This window comes from Balaenoptera physalus, assembly GCF_965194825.1.
Source record: "Balaenoptera physalus genome assembly, chromosome: 1".
Taxonomy (NCBI): Eukaryota; Metazoa; Chordata; class Mammalia; order Artiodactyla; family Balaenopteridae; genus Balaenoptera; species Balaenoptera physalus.
This window is the reverse complement of record NC_138882.1, coordinates 29022774-29044350: the sequence shown is the minus strand read 5'-3', so window position 1 is coordinate 29044350 and position 21577 is coordinate 29022774. Positions and strand designations below refer to the sequence as shown.

The 21577-nt window shown below is 36.8% G+C and overlaps 1 protein-coding gene and 1 pseudogene across 7 annotated transcripts in view; both read right to left on the bottom strand.

Annotated features, from left to right (window-relative positions):
- AKT3 (AKT serine/threonine kinase 3) overlaps nt 1-21577 on the bottom strand; it is a 392413-nt gene that overhangs the window by 188349 nt on the left and 182487 nt on the right. For all 6 annotated transcript variants that reach the window (XM_082470477.1, XM_082470480.1, XM_082470479.1 and 3 more), the window contains one exon: nt 20866-20977. In XM_082470477.1, coding sequence (XP_082326603.1) covers nt 20866-20977 — 112 coding nt within the window. The remainder of the gene's footprint in view (nt 1-20865; nt 20978-21577) is intronic.
- LOC309664706 (tigger transposable element-derived protein 1 pseudogene) overlaps nt 20043-21577 on the bottom strand; it is a 477505-nt pseudogene continuing 475970 nt past the window's right edge. The window contains exon 2 of the transcript XR_014268418.1: nt 20043-20053. The product of XR_014268418.1 is annotated as a tigger transposable element-derived protein 1 pseudogene (transcript). The remainder of the gene's footprint in view (nt 20054-21577) is intronic.

Here is a 21577-nt window from a genome sequence, read left to right as displayed (position 1 = left end):
TGTGTGCTTAAGAAAGTGTATTCTACTGCTTTTGGGTGGAATGTCCTATAAATATCAATTAAATCTATGTGGTCTATTATGTTATTTAAAGCTTCTGTTTCCTTATTTATTTTCTGTCTGGATGATCTGTCCATTGGTGCACATAGGGTGTTAAAGTCCACCACTATTATTGTGTTACTGTTGATTTCCCCTTTTATGGCTGTTAGCATTTGCCTTATGTACTGAGGTGCTCTTATGTTGGGTGCATAAATATTTATAATTATGTTTTCTTCTTGGATTGATCCCTTGATCATTATGTAGTGTCCTTCCTTGTCTCTTGTAACAAGTCTTTATTTTAAAGTCTATTTTATCTGATATGAGTATTGCTACTCCAGCTTTCTTTTGATTTCCATTTGCATGGAATAGCTTTTTCCATCTCCTCACTTTCAGTCTGTATGTATCCCTAGGTCTGAAGTGGATCTCTTGAAGACAGCATATATGGGTCCTGTTTTTGTATCCATTCAGCCAGTCTGTATCTTTTGCTTGGAGCATTTAATCCATTTACATTCAAGGCAATTATTGAAATGTATGTTCCTATTACCATTTTCTTAATTGTTTGGGGTTTGTTTTTGTGGGTCTTTTTCTTCTCTTGTGTTGCACACCTAGAGAAGTTCCTTTAGCATTTGTTGTAAAGGTGGTTTGGTGGTGCTGAATTCTCTTAGCTTTTGTTTGTCTGTAAAGCTTTTGATTTCTCCATCAAATCTGAATGAGATCCTTGCTGGGTAGAGTAATCTTGCTTGTAGGTTTTTCCCTTTCATCACTTTAAATATATCCTGCCACTGCCTTCTGACCTGCAGTTTCTGCTGAAAAATCAGCTGATAACCTTATAGAGATTCCCTTGTATTTTATTTGTTGCTTTTCCCTTGCTGTTTTTAATTTTTTTTCTTTGAATTTAATTGTTGTTAGTTTGATAAATATGTGTCTGGGTGTGTTTCTCCTAAGGTTTATCCTATATGGGACTCTCTGTGCTTCCTAGACTTGGGTGGCTATTTCCTTTCCCACGTTAGGGAAGTTTTCAACTCTAATTTCTTCAGATATTTTCTCAGACCCTTTCTCTTTCTATTCTTCTTTGGGACCACTATAATTTGTTATGTTGTTGCATTTAATATTGTCCCAGAGGTCTCTGAGACTGTCCTTAGTTCTTTTCATTCTTTATTCTGCTCCTCAGTGGTTATTTCCACCATTCTATCTTCCAGCTCATTTATCCATTCTTCTGTCTCAGTTATTCTGCTATTGATTCCTTCTAGTGTATTTTTCATTTCAGTTATTGTGTTGTTATTCACTGTTTGTTTGGTTTTTAGTTCTACTAGGTCTTTGTTAACCATCTCTTGTATTTTCTTGATCCATGCCTCCATTCTATTTCTGTGACTTTGGATCATCTTTACTATCATTACTCTGTATTCTTTTTCAGGTAGGTTGCCTATTTCTTCTTCTTTTATTTAGTCTTGTAGGTTTTTACCTTGCTCCTCCATCTGTAACAGGTTTTTGTCATCTCTTTTTTTTTTTTTTCATGGGTGGGGCTGTGTTCCTGTCTTACTGGCTGTTTGGCTTGCGGCATCCAGCACTGGAGTTTGCAGGCAGTTGGGTAGAGCTGGGTCTTGGTGCTGAGATGAGGACCTCCAGGAGACCTCGCTCTGATTAAGATTCCCTGGGGTCTGAGGTCCTCTGTTAGTCCAGCTGTTTGGACTCAGCTCTCCCACCACAGAAGCTCAGGCCCAACCTCCGCCCTGGGAGCCAAGATACCACAATCCATGCATCACAGCAGTCATTTCCAGAGAAGCTTTGGGATTACTGGAATATGTGACATGGACTGAAATATTATTTAATTAATTTATTTACTTATATCAATTTTAACAGCCTTATTGGAATATAATTCACATATCACACAAAGTACTCCTTTAATGTGAACAAGTCAGTGATATCTAGTATGTTCACAAAATTGTGCAACCATCATCACAACTTAAGCACACTTAAGAACATTTTAATCACCCCAACGAGAAACCCTAACCCTAGGCATCTACCAATGTACTTTCTGTCTGTCTGCCTGTTCTGAGCATTTCACATAAATGGAATCATACAATATATTGTTCTTTATGCCTGGCTTCTTGTGATTTAACAAAATGTTTTTAAGGCTCATCCATAATGTACTTCATTTCTTATTATTTTTGAATAACATTCCATTGTAAAAATGTACAATATTTATTTATCCAGTTGTCAGTTCATGGATATTTCTATTGTTTGTACTTTTTGGCAATTATGAATAATGCTACTATGAACATCATATACAAGTTTTTTTGAGTATACATAAGATTTTATTTCTTTGTGGTATATACCTAGGAGAGGAATTGCTGGGTCATATGGTAACTCTATATTTAACTTTTGAGGACCTGCCATATTGTTTTCCAAAGCAGCTGTACCATTTTACACTCCAACCAGCACTGTATGAGGCTTCTAATTTCTCCACACTTGTTATTATCTGTCTGTTTTATTGTAGCTATCCCAGTGCGTGTGAAGTGGTATCTCAGTGTGACTTTGATTTTTGTTTTCCTGAAGCTGATGATGTTGAGCACCTTCTCATGTGCTCATGGGCTATTTGTATATCTTCTTTGGAGAAATTTCTATTCAAATCCTTTGCCCATTTTTTAAATGTGTGATTTGTCTTTTGTATTGAGTTGTAAGATTTCTTTGTACATTCTGGATACAAGTCCCTTATAACGTATATGATTTGCAAACATTTTCTCCCATACTATGGGTTGTCTTTTCACTTTCTTGATAGTGTCCTTTAAAGGATAAAAGTTTTAATTTTGATGATTCCAAATTACCTATTTTTGTTTCTTCTCTTGCTGTGCTTTTTGTATCATACCTAGGAAATCATTGCCTAATCCAAGATTATTAACATTTACATCTATGTTTTCTTCTGAGTGTTTTATAGTTTTAGCTCTTACATTTAGGTTTTTGATCAATTTTTAGTTAATTGTTGTATACAGTGTGAGGTATAGGTCTAAATTCATTCTTTTGCATGTGAACATCCAGTTATCCCAAGACCATTTGTTGAAACATTATTCTTTGCCATTGAATGACCTTGGCACCCCTGACAATAATCAACTGACCACAGAGATATGGGTTTGTTTCTGGACTCTTCATTCTATTCCATTATCTGTCTACATACTATCCTTATGGCAGTACAATACTGTCTTGACTTTAGTAGCTTTGTAGTGGGTTTTGAAATTGGGAAGTGTGAGTACTTGAACTTTCTTCTTTTTCAAGACTGTTCATCCATTCCGGGACCCTTTTATTTGTTATTGTTAGAATTCTAGGGTCAGATTGTTAATTTCTGGGGGGAAAGAACTGTTCAAATTTTGATAGGGATTTTATTGTATCAGTAGGCCTACTAGGGTATTGCCATCTTAACACTAAGTCTTCCAATCCGTGAAATGTGAGGTGCCTTTCCACTTATTTAGATCTTCTTTAATTTCACTCAACAATGTTTTGTGTAGTTTACAGTGTACAAGTCTTGTATGTCATTTGTTAAATTTATTCCTAAGTATATTATCCTTTTGATGCTATTGTAAATGGAACTGTTTTCTTAATTTCATTTTTGAATTATTCATTGTAAGTGTATAGAAATACAATTGATTTTTGTATATGATCTTGTATTGTAACCTTGTTGAGCCCCTGTATTAGGTCTAATAGTTTTGTGTGGGGGGCAGGGGTTCTTTAGGATTTTCTATACACAGGATTATGTTGTCTGCAAATAGAAAAGTTTTACTTCTTTTCCAATGTAGATTCATTTTATTTCTTTCCCTTGCCTAATAGCCCTGTCCAGAACAATGTAGAAAAGAAGTGGTGAGAGATGACATTCTTGCATTGTTCCTGATTTTAGGGGGAAGCATCTCTGCCTTTCACCATTAAGTATGGTGTTAGATGTGGGGTTTTCATAGATGTCTTATATCAGGTTGAAGATGTTTCTTTCTGTTTCTAGTTTGAGTGTTTTTATCATGAAGGAATGTTGAATTTTGCCCAATGCTTTTTATGCAGCTACTGAGATGATAATGTGGTTTTTGTCCTTTATTCTATTGATGTGGTATATTTAACTTAATTGAGTCTTAATATTAAATCAATGTTGCATTTCTGGAATAAAACCCACTTGCTCATGCTGTTTAAAAAAAAATAAAAGGCTTGGCTGTGGGGGGCGGGGCTAGGCGGGGGCAGGGCCTAGGCTTAGGCGGGCGGAAGAGGCCCTGGGGGGGATGGTGGTGGGGCGGGGCCTAGGCCCCCAGAGGGGCCTCAGGGTGGTCCCTCCCCCAGCTGTCCCTCAGGGGCACCAGTCCCTTCTTGCCTCGACTTTTCCTCCCTCCCATGCCCCCAGGCCCCACGTGGCCGGACGGGGCATTGGAGGGCAGAGGATCAGGTGCTGGACCTCACCAGGCTCCCTGGGCCTGAGTGGGTGGGGGAAATGCTGGCTGTGTTCCCTTCTCATCCTCCGATCCCAAGAAGGTCTCCCTCCATTCCCGCTTATCTCCTCACCGTGGGTAGGCCCCTCCCGAGTGGGAACCCCTCCTCTCCCCCAGCCGCCCCTCAGGGGCACCAGTCCCCATCTAGCCTCTACTTTTCCTCCCCCTCCCTCCCACGCCCCCAGGACCCATGCAGCCAGAGGGGCCCTCAGAGGGCAGAAGATCAAGCCCTGGACCTCAGCAGACTCCCTAGGCCCGAGTGGGCAGGGGAAACACTGGTCGTGTTCCCTTCCAATCCTCTGATCCCTTGAGAGTCTCTCCCTGTCCCTGTTGATCCTCTCTCTGGGAGTGGGCCCCTCCAGGCATGGGAACTCTTCCCCTCCCCCAGCCACCCCTCAGGGGCACCAGTCCTGTCTGGCCTCCACTTCTCCTCCCCCCTCCCTCCCCCAACGTCCTACCCGATCGCTCGGGGGTTCGTCCCATCCCCTCAGGTGTGCGAGCTCCCCCACCAGCGCTTGGTAGGTCCCCTAGTTGTGAGGAGATGAGAACTCCACGTCCTCCTACTCTGCCGTATTGAACCCGCCAGTATCTGTGGTTCTGCATCCTCAGATTCAACCAACTAAGCATTGTGTAGCACTGGAGTACGTATTTATTGAAAAAATATCCACATATAAGTGGAATAGTGCCGTTCGAACCCATATTGTTCAAAGATCAGCTGTAATTTGTAATGGTTCTTTTGAATTTTGTTTTTGACTCAGTGATTACTAAGAGGTATGTTATTCAATTTCCAAACACCTGCAGCTTTTCTGGTTTTCTTATACACTTGATTTCTGATCAATCATTTTATAATCCAGGATTATAAACCAAGATACAATTAATCCTGGTGAATTAACCATATGCATTTGAAAACTGTTTATTCTGCCAATTTTGGGTGTAGTAGTCTGTAAATATCAATTACATCATGGTGGTAGTATAATTCTATGTCTTTGTTGATTTTTTGTCTAGTTGCTCTTATTGAAAAAAATTTTTTAATTTCCAAATATGATTGTGGGATTGTCCGTTCTTCTCTTTTTAATCATTATTGTATGCATACATATTAATAATTGTATATCATCCAGATCAATCAACCCTTTTATCATAGCTGTCTTACTGGTTTCTAGTAATATTTTATTTTGAAATCTCATATAATATAGCAAATCTCCATTTTATGCTTAATGAATGCATGATACAACCTAGCTCTCTTTATATTTAAAGTACATCTCTTACAGAGAGTATTTAAGTAAACCTTGCATTTTCATCAATTCTGAAATTCTCTGCCTTTTAACTGCAGTGTTAAATACATTAATATTTAATACAATTATTTATATGGTTGCACAAGAGTCCACTATTTTATTTTTTTCTGCTTGTTTCCTCTTCTTATTTTCCTCTTTGCCTTTCTAGTTTTATTATTTTACACTTTTTTCAGAATTCCAGTTTAGTTTTCCTTCAGAGTTTTCAGCCATCTTATTCTGCATTATTTTAAAATACGCTCTTAACTTACACAGAGTTCACTTATATAATGTAAAACAGATTCATTAACTTTTTATGATTCTATTTCTCTTCATATTATCTTGATGATCATCATACCCTTACTTTCCTTTTAGAAGTTATCCTTGAAATTATAACATTCATTCCTGACTTAGCAAAGTCTAATACATCAATACTTCTAACTCTTCCCAGAAAACACGGTGATGTCTCTAGAAATGAACTCCATTTTCCCGTCGACCTCAATTTACGCTATTATTTCAGATTTGTTTTATTCTTTATATAATCAAACCACAAAATATATTATTATTGTTCATAAGATCAATACTCATTTGGCTTTATCAACTTATTTACTATTTTAATTTTTTCATTTATTCTTACATCTTTCCTCCTATTTGGAATGATTTTAATTCTGTCTGAAGAAGGATTTCCTTTACAGCAGGCCTGCTGGTAACAAACTGTATCAGTAATCTTTTCTCTGCTCTGCACTTTAAAATTCCTTTAAAAATGTAAATATGCATTGTGAACTGAATACCTCAGTAAAGCTAATTAGCATTCATTACATCACATAGGTACCTTTTTTTTTTTCTTTGCATCCTCCCTATCTGGCCACCACCTGTTTATTCTCCATATCTATGAGTGTTTCTGTTTTGTTTTTTAGATTCCACATATAACTGAAATCATATGGTATTTGTCTTTGTCTGCCTTACTTCACTTAGTATAATACTCTTTTAGGTTCATCCATGTTGTCACGGCAAGAGTTCATTCTTTTTTCCATTGTGTATGCATACCACATCTTCTTTATCCATTCATCTATGGATGGACACTAAGGTTGCTTCCATAGCTTGGCTACTTTAAATAATACTGCAATGAACACAAGGGTGCATACATCTTTTCAAATTAGTGTTTCCATTTTCTTCAGAAAAATAACCAGAAGTAAACTTGCTAGAATGGATGGCAGTACTATTTTTAATTTTTGAGGACCCTCCATACTGTTTTCCATAGTGGCTGCACCAATTTACATTCCTGCCAACAGTGTACAAGGGTTCCCTTTTCACCACATCCTCATCAGCACTTGTTATTTCTTATCTTTCTGATAATTTCCATTCTAACAGGTGTGAGATGATATCTCATTGTGGTTTTGATTTCCATTTTCCTGGTAGTTAGTGATTTTGAGCATCTTTTCATGGGTCTGCTGGCCATCTGTATGTCTTCCTTGGAAAAATGTCTATTCAGATCCTATGCTTATTTTTTATTCAGATTGTTTTCCTGATATTGAACTGTGTGAGAGTTCTTTATGTATTTTGAATATTAACCCCTTATTGGATATATCATTTGCAAATACCTTCTCCCATTTAGTAAGTTGCCTTTTTGTTTTGTTAATAGTTCTCTTCACTGTGTAGAAGCTTTTGTTTGATATACTCTCATTTGTTTATCTCTGCTTTTGTTTTTCTTGCCTGGGAAGACCTATCAAAAAAATATTGCTAAGACTGATGTCAAAGAGCATATTGAGGGCTTCCCTGGTGGCGCAGTGGTTGGGAGTCCGCCTGCCAATGCAGGGGACACGGGTTCGAGCCCTGGTCCGGGAGGATCCCACATGCCATGGAGCAACTAGGCCCGTGCGCCACAGCTGCTGAGCCTGCACTCTGGAGCCCGTGAGCCACAGCTGCTGGGCCCGTGTGCCACAACTACTGAGGCACGTGCACCTGGAGCCCATGTTCTGCAATGGGAGAGGCCGCCGCAGTGAGAGGCCTGTGCACCGCAATGAAGAGTAGCCCCTGCTCGCCGCAGCTGGAGGAAGCCCACATGCAGCAACAAAGACCCAATGCAGCCAAATATAAATTAATTAATTAATTAATTAATTTTTTTTAAAAAAGAGCATATTGACTATGTTTTCTTTTAGGAGTTTTGTGCTTTCAGGTCTCACGTTTAAGTCTTGAATTCATTTTGATATTATTTTGTATATAGTTTAAGAAAGTAGTTCAGTTTCATTCGTTTGCATGAAGCAGCCAGTTTTCCCAATACCATTTATTTAAGCATTTCTTCCTCTTCAATTTTTTTAGAATAGCTTAACAAGGATAGGTATTAGCTCTTCTTTAAATGTTTGGTAGAATTCACCTGAAAAGCTGTCTGGCCTGAACTTTTGTTTGTTGGAAGGTTTTGTTTTGTTTTTTAACTGATTCAATTTCAATTACTGGTAACTGGTCTGTTCATATACTCTATTTCTTCCTCATTCAGTTTTGGGAGATTGTACATTTCTAGTAATTTATCCATTACTTCTAGGTTGTCCATTTTACTGGTGTATAATTGTTCACAGTATTCTTTTATGATCCTTTCTTTACTGTGGTTTTGGTTGTAATGTCTCCTCTTTCATTTCAGATTTTATTCATTTTGGCCCTTTTCTCTTTTTCTTGATGAGTCTGTCTAAAGGATTTTCAATTTTGTTTACTTTTTCAAAGAACCAGCTTTTAGTTTCATTGATATTTTCTATTATTTTTTCAGTCTCTATTTTATTCATTTCTACTCTGGTCTTTATTATTTGTTTCTTTCTACTAACTCAGGGTTTTGTTTATTCTTTATTCTTCTATTCCTAGTTTTCTTAGGTGAAAGGTTAGGGTGCTTATTTGGGATTTTTCTTGTTTCCTGAGGTAGGCATGTATTATTATAAGCTTCCCTCTTAGAGCTGCTTTTGCTGTATCCCACTGATTTTGAATCGTTGTGTTTCCGTTTTCATTTGTCTCAAAATATTCTTTTATTTCCTCTATGATTTCTTTAGTGACCCACTGATTGTTTAGTAACATATTGTTTAGCTGCCATGTGTCCATGTAGGTGATTTCTAGTCTCATACCTTCACAGTCGGAAAAGATGCTTGATATAATTTCAATCCTCTTAAATTTGTTGCGACTTGTTTTGTGGCCTAGCATGTGATATATCCTGGAGAGTCTTTCATGTGCACTTGAAAAGAATGTGTATTCTGCTGGGTTTAGATGGAATATCCTCTCTCTCTCTCTATGTGTGTGTGTGTGTGCGTGTGCGTGTGCGTGTGTGTATGTATATTATCTGGTCTAATGTGAAATTTAAGGCCAGTATTGCCTTACTGATTTTTCTGTTTGGATGATCTGTCCATTGATGTAAGTGGGATGTTAAAAGTCCCCTATTATTGTGTTATTGTCAATATCTCCCTTTAATATTTGCTTTATGTATTTAGGTGCTCCTATGTTGGGTGCATATATATTTACAATTTTTATATATTCTTCTTGATCCCTTTATCATCATGTATATCCTTCTTTGTCTCTTGCTACAGTCTTTGCTTTAAACTCTATATATTGACATTTTGTATTTACTGGCATTTTATTTATTGCTTTCTGGTTGTTTTTGTGCTTCTTTTTTGTTCCTTTCTTCTTCTTTTGTTCTCTTCCCTTGTGACATGATGACTAGCTTTAGTATCACATTTGCATTATATTAACATTGTATGTGATCATCTTAAGTTGATCACTTAACTTCAAACACATTCTAACAATCCACCCACACACACACATTTAATGTTTTAGACATATTTTACATCATTTTGTTTTGTGTGTCCCTTAACTACTTATTGTAGCTATAAATGATTTTACTACTTTTGTCTTTTAACCTTTCTACTAGCTTTAAAAGTGACTGACGTACCATCATTATTATATATTTGCCTGGTTACCAATGAGATGTTTCCTTTAGTAATTTTCATATTTTCTAGTTGTGGTCTTTTATTTGCCACTAAGGGAAGTCCCTTTAACATTTCTTGTATAGCTGGTTTGGTGCTGCTAAACTCTTCTAGATTTTGTCTATAAAACTATTTCTCTCTCCTTCAAATCTGAATGACAGCATTGCTAGGTAGAGCATTCTTGATTGTAGGATTTTTTTCCTTTCATCACTTTAAATATATCATGACACTCCCTTCAGGCCTGTAAAAGTTTCTACTGAAAAGTCAGCTCATAATCTTATGGAAGTTCCCTTGTACATAACTACTTGCTTTTCCCTTGCTACTTTCAAGATTCTCTTTCTTTAAATTTTGCCATTTTAATTACAGTATGTATTGGTATGAATCTCTTTAGGTTCATTTTATTTTGGCCTCTATTTCTCCTGGACCAGATGTCTGTTTCCTTTTCCAGGTTAAAGAAGTTTTTAGCTATTATTTATTCAAATAAGTTCTCTCCTCTTTCTCTCTCTTTTCTCCTTCTGGGACCTCTCATATTGTGAATGTTAGTATGCCTGATGTTGTCCCCAGGTCTCTTAAACTAACTTTATTTTTTTTAATTCCTTTTTCTTTTTTCAGTTCATCTGTGTGATTTCCACTACTCTCTGTCTTCCAGTTCACTGATCTTTCTGTCTATCATCTAATTTACTATTGATTCCTTCTAGTGTATTTTTTATTTCAGCTATTGTATTCTTCAGCTTTCTTTGGTTCTTCTTTACATTTTCTCTTTGTTAAACTTCTCACTGTGTTCATCCATTCTTCTACTGAGTATGTTGAGCATCTTTATGATCATTACCTTGAACTCTTTATCCAGTAAATTGCTTTCCTCTACTTCACTTAGTTCTTCTGGGGTTTTATCTTGTTCCTTCGTTTGGAACATATTTCTCTGTTACCTCATTTTGCATAATTCTCTGTTTTTATTTCTATGTATTAGGTAGGTTGGTTACATTTCCCAATTTAGAGAAATGGCCTTATGTAGGAGTCATCATATGGGGCTTAGCAGCACACCTCCCTCTGGTCACCAGAGCTATATGGTGCCTCCATGTGGGCTGTATGGGCCCTTCTCTTGTGGCAGGGCTGACCACCATAGGCACAGTGGTAGGGGGTGCTGACCCCCAAGTTGGCTGGATAACAGGCCTTGACATGTGGAGGCTGCCAGCCTACTAGTTGGTGGGGCTGGGTCCCAATACAGCAGGTTTCATGGCCCAGGAGGTGCTGAGGCTAGTTCTTATCTGCTGGTGGTCAAGGCCAGGTTCTGGGGTCCCCAGCTGCAGGGCCCAGGGTATTTGGGTGCTACCTGGTTGGTGGGATAGCTAGGTCATGTCCCAAGCCAGCTGTTTGTGGGTTCTGGGAGGTCCCAGTGATGGTGCTGGCCCACTAGTAGGTTGACTGTGGTGCCTGAGGGCTCCCAAGGCTGATCCAGACCCACTGGTGTGTGGGGCCCTGGGGCTGGTGGGCAGAGTCAGGACCTGTTGGGTTCCATGCTGGTGCTTCCTGGCTGATGGGTGGGCAAGCTACCACTGCTGATAATCTAGAGGGAAAACTTCAAAATGGTGCTTACCAGCCCAGTGTCCTTCTGGTAGAAGGAGCTCTCCAAAATGGCTGCTTCCAGCATCTATATCCCTAGGGGGAGTCATAGTTGCCTTCTGCCTCTCTGGGAGGCTCAAGATCATCAAGCAAGTGGGTCTGACTCAGGCTCTCTTCAAATTACTGCCTCTGTGGCCTCTGCACTGGGAGATTTTACATGAGCCCTTTAAGAGCAAGTCTGTTTCCTATAGTTCTCCAGCTCTCCTGTATGTGAGTCTTGCTCACTTTCAAAGCCAGACATTCTGGGTGCTCCTCTTCCTGGTGCAGGACCCCTGTGCTGGGGAGCCTGATGTAAGGCTTGGACCTCTCACCCTTTGGGGAGAACCTCTGCAACTGTCTCCACTCCTCTTACCCATTTTTATATCTTTAGTTTTGAAAAATCTCTCCTGCTAGTCTTCAGGTTGTTCTCATCTGTAAACAGTTGCAATTCTGATGTGCCTGTGGGAGGAGTAGAGCTCAACGTCTCCCTTCTCCACCATGTTGGCCATACCTCTTAAATTGTTATCAATATTTGAGTGAAATTATTAAAATATTCAACTGAAATACTTTCATTTTACTTTTATTTCTGGAAAAGATTTTAGGTCATTAGCACTTATTTCCTTTCAGCACACTAACTCCAACTATCATTCCATTCTATACATTCCATGTCAGTGTTTTCTGTTGATCTCTTACCTCTTGATCTGATTGTTGCTCCTCTGAAGGCAAAGTAACTTTTATCTCTATGTGCTTTCATGATTTTCCCACTTTCTTTTGTTTTCAAAAGTCTAACGAGGGCTTCCCTGGTGGCGCAGTGATTGAGAATCTGCCTGCCAATGCAGGGTCATAGGTTCGATCCCTGGTCTGGGGAGATCCCACATGCTGCGGAGCAACTGGGCCCGTGAGCCACAATTACTGAGCCTGCGCATCTGAAGCCCATGCTCCGCGATAGTGAGAGGCCCGCGCACTGCGATGAAGAGTGGCCCCCACTTGCCACAACTAGAGAGAAAGCCCTCGCAAAGAAAGGAAGACCCAACACAGCCATAAATAAATAAATAAATAAAGTTAAAAAAAAAAAAAGTCTAACGAAACTAGGTGGGTTTTCCTTCTATTTTTTCTCCATAAGATTTATAGGACTTCCTGAATAAGTGATTTGATATCTTTTTAGCCATTTTAGAAAGTTTTCAGCCATTGTCTCTTCAAATACTTTCTGCCCCATTCTTTCACTCTTATTTTTGAGACTCCAATTGTGTGTTATGTAAGACCATCTCACTGCATTCCCTTTATCTTACATTCTGTTCTTATTTATCTTTATTTTCTACCCTTCTATCTTTTCATTTTTCAACTGGATATTATTAGAACCATATCTTTGAGTTCACTAACTTTCCCTAATGCTAGGCTAAATTTATTACTAAAACCTCCCACTAACACTAAGAACTTTAAATATCTTATTTTTCAATTTTATAATTCTCGTTTTATTCATTATTTTATAATTTCTAGCTCTATGCTGAATTTCTCAGCCTTAACTTTTATTTCCTTGAACATACTAATACATATTTATTTTAATCTGCCTGATAACTCCATTATCTGGAGCCCCTATGAATCTTACTCTGTTGTCTATTTTGTTTTTGTGATTTTGGCCACACTGTCTTGAATATTTGTATACTTGTTTTTTTAATGAGTATTGAACAATGTACATGAAAAAGGAAATAGTTTGAGGCCTAATAAGATATAATCTTCTTTTAGAGATTTGCTTTTAGCAGGCTCATAGGAGACTCGCAAAAGTGGATTATGTTAACCAAATTTAAGGAATGAAATAATTTAATGCTAGACTTCAATCTTTAAAAGGTAAGTCTATATCCAGTTTACATTTTATTCTAGGGTATAGTCCTTTAGAGTGCCAACCTAAAATATAGTCATTTACCATGTCTCCTTTTGGTAGGCCCTGGATTCCAAAATTTGATTCACAGATCTGACAGTTACTCCAAATCTTAACATCTCAGACATGTCTTCTAGAATTGGCAGATACCCCTAGAGAAACAGTGGGCTCACTTTTCTGGGTTTCTTTCTTCCAGAGTGTTTTGGCCCATAATTCTTCACATCCTTATTGGCTCTTGGATGTCACTTCCCCCCAACCCTTTTTGTGAAAATTCTGTCCAGCTTTTCTAGTAAGTTCTTAGGTGGATTACTGACCTAAATTACCTAATTCACCATAAGTGAACAACACAGAGGTGTGTGTGTGTGTATGTATGCCTATGTGTGTGTGGTATATGTATATATGCGTGTGTGTGTGTGTGTGTGTATATATATATGCAAAAGAATATTGGGCCCAAGTATCTCACTAATTGAAAGAAGGTATCTAATTTTCTAATTCTTATGTAATGTTGGAAAATGCAGTCAATTTAGAAAACAGAACAGAGACCCCTATGAAAACGTATTCATCTTAAAGTATATACCACTTATACAAAAACTAAACAAGTTTCATAAGCTAATCATTTATCTGAAAACAAGTATTTAATTAAAATATCTAATATATGAGTGCTGCTAAAGCTCAAATAAGGCATGGAGTAGGGAGAACTTACAGTGATAGGGGAAGCCTATTGGTATTGTGAGTAAGTATCACAAGGTGTTACAGGTAAAATATAACAAGTATGTGTTGAGTACAGTGGTGTCTAAGAAAAACAATGGAAAGTTTGGGATGGGTATCAAAAGAGAAAGGTGATTTATAAATGGAAATGTACAATGAGCTGGTACAGGAAGAGAATGTGAGGAACAGAGAGACAAAGGAAGGTATTCCTATCATAGGGGCAAAAAAGCCAGAAAGAGCTCCAGGTGATGTGAGAACCCACTATTAGTATTTGGTAAACTACAGGTAGATAAATATAGCTATAACACAAGGGGGGGTGTATGTGTGAACATGCAATTGTGGGTGTGAGTGTAGTGGGGCATGGTGGTGACAAAGTGATTAGCTATAAGAAAAGGAAATGACTTGTTTCATAAAGTCAATGTTCCTGTATCACATAATAAAGTATATATAAAAATCATATTTAACAGTGAATATTTTGAAATACATTTATTAAAATAGGAGAAAAAAGTATACCTGCTGTCATGAAAATTATTAAATATTGCTTAGAAACACAGAGAAATAATAGATAATATGATCAGAAAGGAAGAGACAAAACTAGTGTTACCTGAAGATGCTATGTCAACAAAAGAATGTTTTGAGTTGCATAATAAACAGAAACCAACAGCTTTCTTTCAGACACAAGAAATAAGAAAAAATAATGACAAACATCCTAATCACAAAAGCAATAAAAATATGTAATAGCTACAAATAAGCTCACTGTTTCAAATAGAGAAAAAACTCTACCAAAGTATTTAAGTGAATATAAACAGCATGTACTCTAGTGTAATGTTAAATATTATAAATGTATCAATGTTTTCCAAATTAATTTATAAGTTTAAGGCAGTTCATTTAAAATACTAATAAAGATTTTCTTTAGTCCTTAAAAAAATAACCTGAAGAATGCTCTGGAGACATCAGAAAAATGGCAGAATAGGAAGCCCTAGATCCTCCTTCCCCCCCAAAGAGACACTGACTCAATAACAATACATAGATTAATTTCCTTTGTGAGAAATCCAAAACTCAGTTAAGAGACTCCTGTATCCCAAGTAAGCAGCCTTTCCCTCAGGGGATAAAGAGAAGAGTTCAGTGTGCATCCAATATTCTGGTTTTTCAGGAACTGCCCATGGGACTGGGTTCTGTCTCATCTGACTTGGAGCACTGATGGGACCTGGCATAATCTAGAAGCCTAGGTGGTGCTGAGAACAAAACAGAGCTAGGGGACTTGCAGTGGCTCCAGAGAATCTGCAGTACTGGAGACAAGCACTAGAAGGAGCAAGAGATTATGAGCTCCTGAAAAAAGAAACCCGCAAGTCTTTCTAACTGGAGATTTACATGCACCAATCCAGAGAAGTCACATCCACAGACAATGCTGAAGAGTTCACTAGAATCTGTAGCTGGGCTGACTGGTAAAGGTCATTCCCTGCACTAAGCCAATTTCTAAAGATGGGAGAGGTGGCTGTTTTTACAAGTGTGCAGATCCCAACACAAACTTACAAGACAAATGAAGAAACAGGGAAACATGACCCAATTAAGAGAATTAAATAATTCTCCAGACCCTACAGACAAAGAGGTATATCAATTATCTCACAAAGAATTCAAAATAACTGTAAGAGAGATGCTCAATGACCTCAGTACAATGATACTTGAACAATATGAGAATATCACCAGAGAGAGAATATATATTTTTAAATTGGAGGTTAAGAATACAATAACAATTGAAAAATTAAACAGACAGGTTCAACAGCAGTCATGATCAAGTAGAAGAAAGAATCAGCAAACTCAACAACATGTCATTTGAAACTATCCAGGTAAAGGAGCAAAAAGAAAAAAGAATGAAAAGGAGTGAAGAAAGCCTAAGGGACATATGAGGTACCATCAAATGGACATTAAACGCACTACGGGAGTCCCAGAAGGAGAAGAAAGGGAAAAGGGGGCAGAAAGCTTATTTGGAAAAATAATAGCTGAAAACTTCCCAAATATGGGAGAGGAAAGGGACATCCAGATTCAACTAGGATGAACCAAAAAAAAAGTCTACACTAAGACACATTATAATGAAATTGTCAAAAGTCAAACACAAAGAGAGAATCTTTAAAGAAGCAAGAGAAAAGCTACTCATCACCTACAAGGGAGTCTCCCTAAGACTATCAGTGGATTTCTCAGCAGAAACATTGCAGGTCTGAAGGCAGTGAAATGATATATTCAAAGTGTTTAAAGGCAAAAACTGGCAACCAAGAATAAATAACTGTCAAAACTTTCTCCTTCAAAAATAAAGGGGAAATAAAGACTTTCCCAGGTAAACAAAAGCTGAGGGAGTTCATCACTACTAGACCTGCCTTACAAGAAATGCTGAAGGGAGTCCTTCAAGTTGAAACAAAAGGACACTAGACAGAAACACAAACAGATATTAAAAATACATAATATTGGAATACTGTAACAATGGTATGTAAGTCACTTAATTCTCGTACAGAAGTTAAAAGACAAAAGTATTTAAAAAACTATAAATATAAAAACATGTTAATGGATACTCAATATAAAAAGATGTGATTATGACACCAAGAACATAAAGTATGAGGATTTAAGTAAAAGAGTAGAGGTCTGTATGCAACTGAAGTTATTAACATTTTTAAATAGATTGTTACAACTTTAAGATATTTTATATCAGCTCTAAGGTAACTACAAAGAAAATACCTATAAAAAATACACAAGAGAAAATGAGAAAGAAATCAAAGCATGTTAATACAAAAACATCAATGAAACACAAAGGAAGATGACAGGAAAGGAAAAGAGGCACCAAAAAAAAAAAAACCGCAACAAGTCAAACAGAAAACAATTTAAAAAATGGCAAATCCCTATCAGTAATTACCTTAAAAAGGTAAATGGATTTAACTCAATAAAAAGATACAGAGAGGCTGAATGAATAAACAAAGATCCCATGATACGTTGTCTAAAGAGACTCAATTTAGATATTAGGACATACATAGGTTAAAGTACAAGAATGGAAAAAGATATTCAAAAATGATAAACAAAATAGAGCAGGGGTAAGCATACTTACATCAGACAAAATAGACTTTATGTCAAAAACTGTCACAAGAGACAAAGAATGACATTATATAACGATAATATGGTCAATTCACCAGGGAGATATAACAATTATAAATATGTATGAACTCAACAAGACAGCAATATATGAAACAAACACTAACAAAACTGGAGAAGTGACAGCATTACAATAATAAGAGATTTCAAAACCCCTCTTTGAATAACAGAATATGCAGACATAAGATCAATGTGGAAACAGAACTTGAACAATGCTATATAGATCAAAGTGCTCTAACAGACATATACAGAACATTCCACCCAACAGCAGCAAAATAAACATTCTTCTTAAGTGCACACTCTCCAAGATAGATAACATGTTTGGTCATAAAACAAGTCTTAACAAAGTTAAGAAGACTGAAATCATACCAAGTATCTTTTTTGACCACAATGAAATAGAACTAGAAATCAATACCAGAAAGAAAAGTGGAAAATCTGCAAATATGTGCATATTACATACTATTGAACAACCAATGAATTCAAGAAGAAATCAAACGAGAAATAAAAAAATCTTGAGACAAATGAAAACAAAAATACAATATACCAAAACTTATGGGTTGCAGCAAAAGTGGTACTAAGATGGAAGTTTTTTGGCTATAAATGCCTACATTAAAAAAGAGCAAAGACCTCAAATAAGCAACCTAACTTTATACATACACACTAAGCCTACAGTTAGCAGAAGGAAGAAAATAATAAACATTAGACCAGAAACACACAAAATAGAGAATAGAAATATTCAATGAAAGTAACAATTGGGTTGTTGAAAAGATCAACAAAATTGACAAAGCTTTAGCTAAACTAAGAAAAAAAGGAGAGAAGACTCAAATAAAATCAGAAGTGGAAGAGGAGACATTAAAACTGATACTACAGAAATAAAAAGGATTATAAGAGATTACTATAAACAAATAACCTGCTTTTTAAAATGGCCAAAAGACTTGAATAGTTATTTCTTCAAAGAAGATATACAAATGATCACAGTAATATGAAAAGATGCTCAACATCATTAATCAACATGGGAATGCAAGTCAAAACCACATGAGACATCATGTCACACCTGTTAGAATGGCCTCTATAAGACTGTGAGAATGTGGAGAAATTGGAACCCTTGTGCACTGCTGATGGGAATATAAAATGGCCCAGCCACTATGGAAAACACTATGGAAGCTCCTCAAAAGATTAATTAACACAGGAGTTTGGGATTAACAGATACAAACTACTATATGTAAAATACATAACCAACAAGGACCTACTGTATAGCACAGGGAACTACACTCAATATTTTATAATAACCTATAAGGGAAAAGAATCTGAAAAAAAAAATAGATTTATATGTATAACTGCATCACTTTGTTGTATACCTGAAACTAACGCAACACTGTAAATCAATTATACTTCAATTAAAAAATTTTTTTAATTAAAGAATTTAAAAATAAAACTACCCTATGATCCAGCAATCCACTTCCAGGTATTTATCCCAAAGAATTGAAATCAGGATCTCGAAGAGAAATTTGTACTCCCCTGTTCACTGCAGTATTATTCAAAATAGCTAAGTGGTGGAAACAACCTAAATGTTCATTGATGGTTGAGTGGATAAAGAAAATATGGTATAAACATACAATGGAACATTATAATCTTAAAAAAAAGAAGGAAATCCTGTCATATGCTACAACATGGACGTTATGCTAAGTGAAATGAAACAATCACGGAAAGACAAATATTGTATGCTTCCACTTATATGAGGTATCTATAAGGTGAGGTAGTCAAACTCATAGAAGCAGCAAGTAGAATGGTGGCTGACAGGGGTGGGAGAGGGAAATGCGGAGTTGCTATTCAGTGGTATGGAGGTTCAGCCATGCAAGATGAAAAAGTTATAGAGATCTGCTCTACAGTAATGTGCATATAGTTTATAATACTATACCATACCTTAAAAATTTGTTATGAAGGTAGATTTCATATTATGATTTTGTTGGGTTTTTTAATTTTTTTTTAATTTTTGGCTGTGTTGGGTCTTAGTTTCTGTGTGAGGGCTTTCTCTAGTTGTGGCAAGTGGGGGTCACTCTTCATTGCGGTGCACGGGCCTCTCACTATCGCGGCCTCTCTTGTTGCGGAGCACAGGCTCCAGATGCGCAGGCTCAGTAGTTGTGGCTCACGGGCCTAGTTGCTCCGTGGCATGTGGGATCTTCCCAGACCAGGGCTCGAACGCGTGTCCCCTGCATTGGCAGGCAGATTCTCAACCACTGCACCACCAGGGAAGCCCCATATTATGTTTTTTAATCAAAACTTTTAAAGAATGTACTAAAAAAGCTGAGACTATTTTGAAAAAATAGTAATAATTATTAAGATATGGCTTAAGTCCAGCTTTGCCAACATAAATGGAAAAATTAATGTTTCAATGGGATGTTATAAATCCACAAAGAATAATATTTTCAAAGACTATATACTGACATGGGAAAAGTTCCGTTCATTCAGCCAGTCAACAAACACTATGTCGGACCTTGGACTGCATGCTAAAGATAAAATAATGAGCAAGGAAGATATGATACTTGCTAGTCAAGAATCTTACAGTCAAGTGAGAAAGGCAAACAAAGATTACAGTGGAGATATACTTGATACAAAGGATACAAGGAGATAACTAAGTATATAGCAGGGGAGTCCTACCTCTTCTATAAGAGTCAGGGAATGTTTTGTAGGAAATGTGGCATTTTAAGCTCAGATCTGAAAGATACATGGTAACTAGCCCAACAATGGTTATGGGTGGAGACATAAGCAAACTGAGGATCTAGCACATAGAAATGGCCAGGGAAGACAAGGGTGTGTGGGGAGGGAGGACATACCAAATTTTATGTATACCAAAGACCTAAATACATCTGCACAGAGTAAGACTGGAAGTATATAAAAGAAAATATTATCAGTCCCTAACTCTGGTTGTAGAATTAGAACTCTGAGTAAATTTTCATTCTTTTCTATTTTTCTTCTTTTCTATATTTCCTGAAGCAATTAATCATACATTACTGTTTACTATTTATTGACAAAAAGAGTATTATTAAAATAATACTTTACTATTTACTACATTTGGGGAAGAGGTTGTTTTTGTTTTAAATCTTAGACAAGTCTCTTAGGACCTAATTTATTCATTTGGAAAATAAGGCTAATAACATTTAACTTCACAAAGTTTCTGATTTGGATCATATATGATAACGTGTAGAAAAGTGATTTCATGGTTGTTGGACCTAACTCAGTATCAGAGCCACCAGATAAAAGGTATTAAGACAGAATTGGAGGATAGTAGATCAGGAAGATGAAATGTGGGCCTGATGAAGTTGGTGTGCTAGGTACTAACATTTTGCCACCCCCCTCTTTAGCAATGATGATAGTCAACGCCAATCAAGCCCGATTTTTTTTTTCCTCACTGAGCTTAGACCCAATCTCAGAATCCTTCTCAGCATAACACTCTAGGAAGTCACTTGCATAATGGCACACTACTTGAAACCTTTTGCCGTCACCAGCCTTAGAATTCCAAATATGAACACAATCAATTACATAATTTTTAAAAGGTAGTTTGGTGATTAAAATGTCCTCTTTAATTTACATTTTAACTTTTAAATGCTCTATTTTCTGTTAAAAAGTATATCTTATAGCACTCCTAGAGGTTTTGATTTAGTATTTTTGTAAGCCTGTCATTTATCTGTTATACCAGAAACAGAATAATTAGGGGACTATAGCATTTTACAAGTATATTTACAGATATTTACAAGTGGTCAAGTCAGATACATATACACCTTTTGACTGATTGTCACTTTTTCACAAAATGGAAATAATGAGTTTCTTACCTTTCCTCTGGAGTGTCTACATGAAATGTTCTCTCTATAACAGTGGTCCACTGGAGACATCTGATAATAAATGTGTTTGGCTTTGGTCGTTCTGTTTTCATTAACTGGCATTCTAGAAATAAAATAAAATGTCTCTTTGAATATACTTGTATTTAAACCAAGAAGTAAACAGTTGAGAAGTACAGAGTTCTATTCTAAACAAACCACTGCAACCTCACAGATTTCTATGGATCTCCACTCAAGGCTGTTTGTTCACAACCTGATTTCAGTATTCCTTTCCAATCCGTCACCCATTCTAGTCACATGCTCTATTAACCAGCCAAATTGGACTATTAAACTTTCCTTAAGTGCATCTTGCTCTTTCCTCTATCTATATCTTTGATCCAGCTAATATTACTATTTGGAATGTTTTCCATTTATTTTACCCCTAACCATATGTAATCCCCAACAGCCAAAAGAATACCTGTCCTTTAAGTCCCGATCAAATTCTACTCCTTCCATGAAGCTTTTTATAACAACCTGGTCCTAGACTGACCATTCCCCAAGCTATATTCTCATAACATTCTCACTACGTTCTCCACTCTACATTCTCATTATTTATTATCGTACCCCTCATTTTTCACTTAGCATAGAGTACCTTATATTACTATTTCTCATTTTTAAGAAGGTATCCTTATCCCTACCTAGATTATAAGCCTTTGACAGTATGCAC